Source organism: Heterodontus francisci, chromosome 32 (genome assembly GCF_036365525.1).
Source record: "Heterodontus francisci isolate sHetFra1 chromosome 32, sHetFra1.hap1, whole genome shotgun sequence".
Classification (NCBI taxonomy): Eukaryota; Metazoa; Chordata; class Chondrichthyes; order Heterodontiformes; family Heterodontidae; genus Heterodontus; species Heterodontus francisci.
The window spans coordinates 2,317,419-2,327,646 of record NC_090402.1 but is presented as its reverse complement, the minus strand read 5'-3'; the positions used below and the strand labels follow the sequence as shown (position 1 = coordinate 2,327,646).

At 47.3% G+C, this 10,228-nt stretch overlaps 1 protein-coding gene across 1 annotated transcript; it reads right to left on the bottom strand.

Moving 5' to 3' along the window:
* LOC137347546 (putative uncharacterized protein BRD3OS) lies at nucleotides 1-9,966 on the bottom strand. The gene has a single exon (XM_068012016.1). The coding sequence runs from the start codon at nucleotides 9,734-9,736 to the stop codon at nucleotides 9,422-9,424; it is 315 nt and encodes a 104-aa protein (XP_067868117.1). The 5' UTR covers nucleotides 9,737-9,966; the 3' UTR covers nucleotides 1-9,421.
* Between the last annotated feature and the right edge of the window lie 262 nt (nucleotides 9,967-10,228).

Below are 10,228 nucleotides of genomic sequence, written 5' to 3'. Positions count from 1 at the left end.
TCTGTCTAATTCCTGGTGAGCTGCTCATTAACCCTTTCATTGCAAAATCAGTACATCTGGACATCAAGTCTTTTGCTCTCTGATCTCTGATTCATATGGACAAGCTCAGGTGAGGAGCTGACGGCAGGATAGGACCAGGTTACAACGTAGCTCAGCATGTTGCAATGACCAATTTGGTTTTTACAGATCTGTAGGTTGTAGAATAGGGAGGAGTCCCAGAGTTCTGATCTAGAACTGAGAAAAAAAAAGGGAAAGCAGAGGAGGGTCAAGGAGCTGTATGGTGAAAAAGAAAATATCAAATACATGGGTAATTGTGTATGGAACAGGGAGTCAGTAGGGCTGGGGTACTGGGTACAGGAGAGTACTTGACTAAACTCACACAGCTTAGGTACAGGCATGGCCTGGGTCCCCACCCTCACTCGACCATTGCAGATATCAGCACAGAACTGCTCAGCTTATGATGAAAAGTCACACAGACCCGAAAGATTAACTCTTTTTTTTCTCCACAGATTCTGCCAGACCTGCTATTTCCAGCATTTTCAGTTTTTATTTCAGATTTCCAACATCCGCAGTATTTTGCTTTAGCTCAGCTTCCTGCTGCTTTGGAGACCACTCTAACACTTAGATTAATAACCTTCCAAACCCGTGACCTCTACCACCCAGAAGGACAAGAGCAGCAGATGCATGGGAACACCACCACCTACAAGTTCCCCTCCAAGTCACACACAATCCTGACTTGGAACTATATCGCCGTTCCTTCACTGTCACTGGGTCAAAATCCTGGAACTCCCTTCCGAATAGCACTGTGGGTGTACCTACCCCACATGGACTGCAGCAGTTCAAGAAGGCAGCTCACCACCACCTTCTCAAGGGCAATTATGGATGAGCAATAAATGCTGGCCTGGCCAGTGACACCCACATCCCATGAATGAATTTTTTAAAAATCAGCAACGTTATCCGCAATGGAGTGACAGATCTACCTTCGAGGAGCTAATCCTTAGTGGTTCATTCTTGGGATGTAGGCATCACTGGCAAGGCTGGCATTTATTGCCCATCCCTAGTTGCCCCTTGAGAAGGTGGTGATGAGACTTCATCTTGAACTACTACAGGCCGTGTGATGAAGGTGCTTCCACCCTGCTGTTGAGGTAGAGGCTCAACGATGAGTTAATCATGAGCAGAACCATAGGTAGATCTGGATATTGGTGTAGGTGCATATGAACACAGGAATTAGGAGCAGGAGCAGGAATAGGCCACTTGACCCCTTGAGCCTGCTTCGTCATTCAATAAGTTAATGGCTAACTGATTACTCCACATTTCCACCTTTCACCTCCTTGCTCATCAAGAATCTATCTCCCTCTGCCTTAAAAATATTCAGAGACTCTGTTTCCACTGCCTTTTAGTTTAGTTTAGAGATACAGCACTGAAACAGGCCCTTCGGCCCACCGAGTCTGTGCCGACCATCAACCACCCATTTATACTAATCCTACACTAATCCCATATTCCTATCACATCCCCACCTGTCCCTATATATTTCCCTACCACCTACCTATACTAGGGGCAATTTATAATGGCCAATTAACCTATCAATCTGCAAGTCTTTGGCATGTGGGAGGAAACCGGAGCACCCGGAGGAAACCCACGCAGACACAGGGAGAACTTGCAAACTCCGCACAGGCAGTACCCAGAATCGAACCCGGGTCCCTGGAGCTGTGAGGCTGCGGTGCTAACCACTGTGCCGCAGAATTCCAAAGACTCACGACCCTCTGAGCGAACAAATTTCTCCTCATCTCTGCCTTAAATGGGCGACCCCTTATTTTTAAACAGTGACCCCTAGTTCTAGATTCTTCCATGAAGGGAAACATCCTTTCCACATACACCCTGTCAAGACCCTTCAGGACCTTATATGTTTCAATCAAGGTGAGCCCAGTATCAACAGAGAATAACTGAAGGGGACTGTAAGTGACCTCAGGCCATAGGATAGCAGATTGAGAAGAGAGAAGTGTAAGGAAATTTAACAGGGAGAATGTGTGGTGAAAGGAGGAACCAGGAGGGGGAACACTGTATATATACATAACCTGTTAAAAGAGGAGGAACAGAGTGTTATGGGTTCAGATAGACACTGCAGCATAAATTAATAAAGCTTTTTATTAAAAAATCCTATGTTATCCTTTCACAAAAGCACAAGAAATAGGTGCAGAAGTAGACCACATGGCCCATTGAGCCTGCTCCGCCATTCAATACGATCATGGCTGATCTTGGGCTTCAACTCCACTTTCCTGCCTGCTCCCCATATCCCTTGATTCCCTGCAAGACCAAAAATCTATCTATCCCAGCCTTAAATGTATTCAACGATGGGGCATCCACAACCCTCTGGGGGAGAGAATTCCAAAGATTCACAATCCTTTGAGTGAAGTAATTTCTCCTCATCTCAGTCCTGAATGATTGGCCCCTTATCCTGAGACTGTGTCCCCGTGTTCTAGATTCCCCGACCAGTGGAAACAATCTCTCAGCTTCTACCCTATCAAACCCTTTCAGAATCTTGTGTCTGAATTAGATCGCCTCTCATTATTCTAAACTCCAGAGAATATCGGCCCAATTTACTCAGCCTCTCATCACAGGACAACCCCCTCATCCCAGGGACCAATTTAGTAAATCTTCACTGCACTGCCTCCAGTGCAAGTATATCCTTTCTTAAATGTGGAGACCAAAATTGCACACAGTAATCCAGGTGCGGTCTCACCAAAACCCTGTACAATTTTAGTAAAACTTCTTTATTCCTGTACTCCAATTCCCTTGCAATAAAGGCCAACATGCCATTTGCCTTCCTAATAGGCTGCTGCACCTACATGTTAACTTTGTGCGTTCCTTTCGACACGCTAGGGAATTGGTTGGGAGTTTGGAGACAGAGACTGGGAATAAAGAGAATGTTTTCTGATGACAGGATGTGACTAGTTGTGTTCCCCAGGGCTCCATACTGGGATATTAGCTTTTCACTATGTTTATCAGTGCCTCAGATGAAGGATTAGAGATCTATATCCAAGTTGACTAATGACAGCAAGTTAGGTGGCACATTAAATAGTTTAGATGGGGGCAAAAAGTTGCAAAGGGTCATTTATAGATTAAGTGATTCAGCAAATCTGGCAGCTGGAGTTCAATGTGGGGATGTGAAGTCACCCACTTTGCACCTAAGAAAGATCACCCAATGGGGAGAAGCTGGGAGCTGTGGAGAAGCAGAGAGATTTAGGGGGCCAAGTAAAGAAATCAATAAAAGCCGGTGAACAGGTACAAAGATAAAATTTGAAAGGAAAATAAATATCGGCCTTTATCTCAAGGGCTGGAATACAAAGGGGTGGAAGTTATGTCACAGCTGTACAGAGCTCTGGTCAGACCCCAGAGTAACTCACCTCACGAAGGATAAAACAGGGATCCAGAGCACAAAAGCAGAGTGTTACATGTGTACAAATCATTGATGAGGCCAGTTAGAATATTGTGTTCAGTTCTGGGTTCTTCACTTGAGGAAGGATGGCAAGGCCATGCAGAGATTCACTGTGATTTATGGGATGAGGGACCTTAATTGCTGGAGCTCTTTCCATTAAAGACAAGAAGCTGGAGGAGATTCTGATAAAGGGGATTTATAGGGGATTTTTTGATTAGATAAACCAGGAAAGAAAAGCTCCAGTGAGTCAGTCAGTGGAGGGTATAAATTTAAGATCATTACCAAAAGGATAAGGGAAGAGATTAGAATGTCTTGTTATACAGGAGTTGTTACATCATGGAATGCCAGACCAGAAACAACAGTGGGCAGCAGAAACAAGCACAGCTTTTAAAAGAGAAATAAAAATCTACGGCACAGGCATGAAGGGCCAAATGGGCTTCAGTGCTGTAACATTCTGTGATTCCAGTACCGGGCTGGTTTGGATATTGGATTAGTTTAGTTTAGAGATACAGCACTGAAACAGGCCCTCCGACCCACCGAGTCTGTGCCGACCATCAACCACCCATTTATACTAATCCTACACTAATCCCATATCCCCACCTTCCCTATATTTCCCTACCACCTTCCTATACTAGGGGCAATTTATAATGGCCAATTAACCTATCAACCTGCAAGTCTTTGACATTAGAGGACTGGCTGACAGATTCTTCCAATGAATCATCTTGTAGCCATCTTATGAAGGGCAGACATAGAGAAGCTGTTTCTACTTGTTGGAGAAACTAAAACTAGAGGTCATCAAAATATGATAGCCACAAATAAAACTAATCAGGAATTTAAGAGAAACTTCTTCACCCAGAGAGTGGTGAGAATGTGGAACTCGCAACACAGGGAGTGGTTGAGGTGAATAGTATCGATACATTTAAGGGGAAGTTGAATAAACACATGAGGGAGAAAGGAATAGAAGGATATGGTGATAGGGTGAGATGGAGAGGGGGTGGGAGGAGGCTTGTATGGAACAGGAACACCAACATCGAGCAGTTGGGCCAAATGGCCTGTTCTGTGCTGAACATTCTGTGTAATCTCATCTGTCAGATATCATGTTGCCATTAAGCCCATAGTTTCAGCTAAACTGATGAAGCTATTGCACACAAAGTAATCTTGGTTTGTGATATTGCTGGGGCTGCAGGGCTGTCACAATTGGTGACAGAACTTATAGAATTTCAAAAAACATCAACATATGTTTACACTGCACCTTATCATAGCAAAACGTTACTGGGTGCAGGAGAGTTCTCAAATACAATCTGACACTGAGCCACATAAGGAGATATTAGGACAGGTGACTAAGAGCTTCATCAAAGAGGTATGTTTTAAGGACCATCTTAAAGGAGGGGAGCGAGGTGGAGAGACAGAAAAGTTTAGTGAGGGAATTCCAGAGGTTAGAGCCAAGGTTAGCTGAAAGCACAGATGTGCAAGAGGCCAGAATTGCAAGTAGTTCACTGTGTGAATTATTTGTGAGGAAATTTGTCAGTGCTGCATAAGTAAACATCATTAGAACTAAAAGCAGGGTTTTGTCCAGAAAGGAGTAATAGTGTTAAACACACTTGTTAAATACTGTAATTCCACTCTAATATATCACCATAAATACTGTCACTTTAAAAAAAAAGTTACACAAAACTCTCCAACAGAGTTTGTTTGTGCTCTGGGGCCCAATGTAGTTTGATCTCCTGACGTGAACAGCCTACATCTGAAAGACAGAAGACAGTTTCATGTTTCAGGCCAGACTTCCCTAACAAGTGTTTTCTGTTGCAGATTTTGTTCTAACCCAGGCTTTCAGCATTAATCAATAAATAAATCAATCAATAAATAAATCAATCATTGTTCCTGGGAGGATGAGCACAGGGAGTGAGGAACATTCAGTGTAAGTTGCTTTAAAGCCCTCACACCAGCTGCAATTGTATTTGAAATGTCACTCCTCACAATTAGCTGTGGCTTTGTTTCAACTGCTTTAATTTTGCACAATGGATCTGCTGAACATTCAAAGAGTGACTTCTGCTGGGGCCTGGTCTCAATGCAGAGTTACTCCGGGTGTTGATCTGGATGTGGAATCGCTCCGGGTGTTGATCCGGATGTAGTTACTCCGGCTGTTCATCCAGACATGCTGTTACTCCGGATGTTGATCCGGATTTGGAATCACTCCGGGTGTTGATCCAGATGTAGTTACTCTGGGTGTTGATCCAGGTGTAGTTACTCCGGGTGTTGATCCGGATTTGGAATCACTCCGGGTGTTGATCCGGATGTGTCGTTACTCCGGGTGTTGATCCGGATGTGGAATCACTCCGGGTGTTGATCCGGATGTAGTTACTCTGGGTGTTGATCCAGGTGTAGTTACTCCGGGTGTTGATCCGGTATTGGAATCACTCCGGGTGTTGATCCGGATGTAGTTACTCCGGGTGTTGATCCGGATTTGGAATCACTCCGGATGTTGATCCGGATTTGGAATCACTCCGGGTGTTGATCCAGATTTGGAATCACTCCGGGTGTTGATCCAGATGTAGTTACTCTGGGTGTTGATCCAGGTGTAGTTACTCCGGGTGTTGATCCGGATTTGGAATCACTCCGGGTGTTGATCCGGATGTGTCGTTACTCCGGGTGTTGATCCGGATGTGGAATCACTCCGGGTGTTGATCTGGATGTAGTTACTCTGGGTGTTGATCCAGGTGTAGTTACTCCGGGTGTTGATCCGGTATTGGAATCACTCCGGGTGTTGATCCGGATGTAGTTACTCTGGGTGTTGATCCGGATTTGGAATCACTCCGGGTGTTGATCCGGATGTAGTTACTCCGGGTGTTGATCCGGATTTGGAATCACTCGGGTGTTGATCCGGATGTAGTTACTCTGGGTGTTGATCCAGGTGTAGTTACTCCGGGTGTTGATCTGGATTTGGAATCACTCCGTTGTTGATCCGGATGTAGTTAATCTGGGTGTTGATCCAGGTGTAGTTACTCCGGGTGTTGATCTGGATTTGGAATCACTTCGGGTGTTGATCCAGATGTCGTTACTCTGGGTGTTGATCCGGATGTAGTTACTCCGGGTGTTGATCCGGGTGTAGTTACTCTGGGTGTTGATCCGGAAGTAGTTACTCTGGGTGTTGATCTGGATTTGGAATCACTCCGGGTGTTGATCCGGATGTAGTTACTCTGGGAGTTGATCCGGATGTAGTTACTCTGGGTGTTGATCCAGGTGTAGTTACTCCGGGTGTTGATCCAGATGTAGTTACTCCAGGTGTTGATCCGGATGTAGTTACTCTGGGTGTTGATCCAGGTGTAGTTACTCCGCGTGTTGATCCAGATGTAGTTACTCCAGGTGTTGATCCGGATGTAGTTACTCTGGGTGTTGATCCGGATGTAGTTACTCTGGGTGTTGATCCAGGTGTAGTTACTCCGGGTGTTGATCTGGATTTGGAATCACTTCGGGTGTTGATCCAGTTGTAGTTACTCTGGGTGTTGATCCGGATGTAGTTACTCCGGGTGTTGATCCGGATGTAGTTACTCCGGGTGTTGATCCGGATGTAGTTACTCTGGGTGTTGATCCGGATGTAGTTACTCTGGGTGTTGATCTGGATTTGGAATCACTCCGGGTGTTGATCCGGATGTAGTTACTCTGGGTGTTGATCCGGATGTTGTTACTCTGGGTGTTGATCTGGATTTGGAATCACTCCGGGTGTTGATCCGGATGTAGTTACTCTGGGTGTTGATCCAGGTGTAGTTACTCCGGGTGTTGATCCAGATGTAGTTACTCCAGGTGTTGATCCGGATGTAGTTACTCTGGGTGTTGATCCAGGTGTAGTTACTCTGGGTGTTGATCCAGGTGTAGTTACTCCGGGTGTTGATCCAGATGTAGTTACTCCGGGTGTTGATCCAGATGTAGTTACTCCAGGTGTTGATCCGGATGTAGTTACTCTGGGTGTTGATCCGGATGTAGTTACTCTGGGTGTTGATCCAGGTGTAGTTACTCCGGGTGTTGATCCGGATGTAGTTACTCTGGGTGTTGATCCGGATGTAGTTACTCTGGGTGTTGATCCGGATGTAGTTACTCTGGGTGTTGATCTGGATGTAGTTACTCTGGGTGTTGATCTGGATTTGGAATCACTCCGGGTGTTGATCCGGATGTAGTTACTCTGGGTGTTGATCCGGATGTAGTTACTCCGGGTGTTGATCTGGATTTGGAATCACTCCGGGTGTTGATCCGGATGTAGTTACTCTGGGTGTTGATCTGGATTTGGAATCACTCGGGTGTTGATCCGGATGTAGTTACTCTGGGTGTTGATCCAGGTGTAGTTACTCCGGGTGTTGATCTGGATTTGGAATCACTCCGGGTGTTGATCCGGATGTAGTTACTCCGGGTGTTGATCCGGATTTGGAATCACTCCGGGTGTTGATCCGGATGTAGTTACTCCGGGTGTTGATCCGGATTTGGAATCACTCGGGTGTTGATCCGGATGTAGTTACTCTGGGTGTTGATCCAGGTGTAGTTACTCCGGGTGTTGATCTGGATTTGGAATCACTCCGGGTGTTGATCCGGATGTAGTTAATCTGGATGTTGATCCAGGTGTAGTTACTCCGGGTGTTGATCTGGATTTGGAATCACTTCGGGTGTTGATCCAGATGTAGTTACTCTGGGTGTTGATCCGGATGTAGTTACTCCGGGTGTTGATCCGGATGTACTTACTCTGGGTGTTGATCCGGATGTAGTTACTCTGGGTGTTGATCTGGATTTGGAATCACTCCGGGTGTTGATCCGGATGTAGTTACTCTGGGTGTTGATCCGGATGTAGTTACTCTGGGTGTTGATCTGGATTTGGAATCACTCCGGGTGTTGATCCGGATGTAGTTACTCTGGGTGTTGATCCAGGTGTAGTTACTCCGGGTGTTGATCCAGATGTAGTTACTCCAGGTGTTGATCCGGATGTAGTTACTCCGGGTGTTGATCCGGATGTAGTTACTCTGGGTGTTGATCCAGGTGTAGTTACTCCGGGTGTTGATCCAGATGTAGTTACTCCAGGTGTTGATCCGGATGTAGTTACTCTGGGTGTTGATCCGGATGTAGTTACTCTGGGTGTTGATCCGGATGTAGTTACTCTGGGTGTTGATCTGGATTTGGAATCACTCCGGGTGTTGATCCGGATGTAGTTACTCCGGGTGTTGATCTGGATTTGGAATCACTCCAGGTGTTGATCCGGATGTAGTTACTCCAGGTGTTGATCCGGATGTAGTTACTCCGGGTGTTGATCTGGATTTGGAATCACTCCAGGTGTTGATCCGGATGTAGATACTCCAGGTGTTGATCCGGATGTAGTTACTCCGGGTGTTGATCTGGATTTGGAATCACTCCAGGTGTTGATCCGGATGTAGTTACTCTGGGTGTTGATCCGGATGTAGTTACTCTGGGTGTTGATCCGGATGTAGTTACTCTGGGTGTTGATCTGGATTTGGAATCACTCCGGGTGTTGATCCGGATGTAGTTACTCCGGGTGTTGATCTGGATTTGGAATCACTCCAGGTGTTGATCCGGATGTAGTTACTCCAGGTGTTGATCCGGATGTAGTTACTCCGGGTGTTGATCTGGATTTGGAATCACTCCAGGTGTTGATCCGGATGTAGATACTCCAGGTGTTGATCCGGATGTAGTTACTCCGGGTGTTGATCCAGGTGTAGATACTCCAGGTGTTGATCCGGATGTAGTTACTCCGGGTGTTGATCTGGATTTGGAATCACTCCAGGTGTTGATCCGGATGTAGTTACTCCGGGTGTTGATCTGGATTTGGAATCACTCCAGGTGTTGATCCGGATGTAGTTACTCTGGGTGTTGATCTGGATTTGGAATCACTCCGGGTGTTGATCCAGGTGTAGTTACTCTGGGTGTTGATCTGGATTTGGAATCACTCCGGGTGTTGATCTCGGTCCCGGCTGTTGTCCTGAATCCGGATCACATCAGCGCGCAGATCCGGGATCGGGCTGGGTCGGGTCCGGCTCCGGGTCCAGGTCCGGGTCCGGGGGTCAGTTTGCTCCTGTCCCGGACCAGGATGGGCTGGTTGCCGAACTGCCGGTACCACACGCTCTGGCTGCGGCCCAGGAAGCTCTCAGGCCCCGGCCCCGGGCCCGAGCCCAGCGCCCGCCGCTCCAGCTGCTGCTGCTGCTGCGCCCAGATCAGCAGCGACGTGTCCCGGTAGCGGAGCCGGGCGTAGGCCTCGGACAGGGCCTTTTCCGCCAGCGGTCTCCGCCCGCCCACTGCCCCGCTCATCCCTCACCCGGCCCGCCCGGCGCTCGAGCCCGGGAACCATGGCAACCGCCGGCCCATCCGGAAACACCCGAGCCCGGGAACCATGGCAACCGCCGGCCCGTCCGGAAACACCCGAGCCCGGGAACCATGGCAACCGCCGGCCCGTCCGGAAACACCCGAGCCCGGGAACCATGGCAACCGCCGGCCCGGCCGCGCTGCTGTTGAACCCGTTTCTCTCTCTCGGTAAACAGCAAAGGTCCCGGTAATGATAAAAGCAAAATACTGCAGATGCTGGAAATCTGAAACAAAAACAAGAAATGCTGGAATCACTCAGCAGGTCTGGCAGCATCTGTGGAAAGAGAAGCAGAGTTAACGTTTCGGGTCAGTGACCCTTCTTCGGTAATGATCGGGGGTCAGAGTATCAACAACAGCTTTCATTTATCTAGCGCCGAGATGGTGGTAGGCCGCCAATGAGTGTGAAGGAAATTTCAGAGAGGTGCAAGAATTATAGAG

Excerpts from the sequence above, each read along its gene's own strand:
- LOC137347546 (XM_068012016.1), bottom strand. The coding sequence starts at position 9,736 with ATGAGCGGGGCAGTGGGCGGGCGGAGACCGCTGGCGGAAAAGGCCCTG.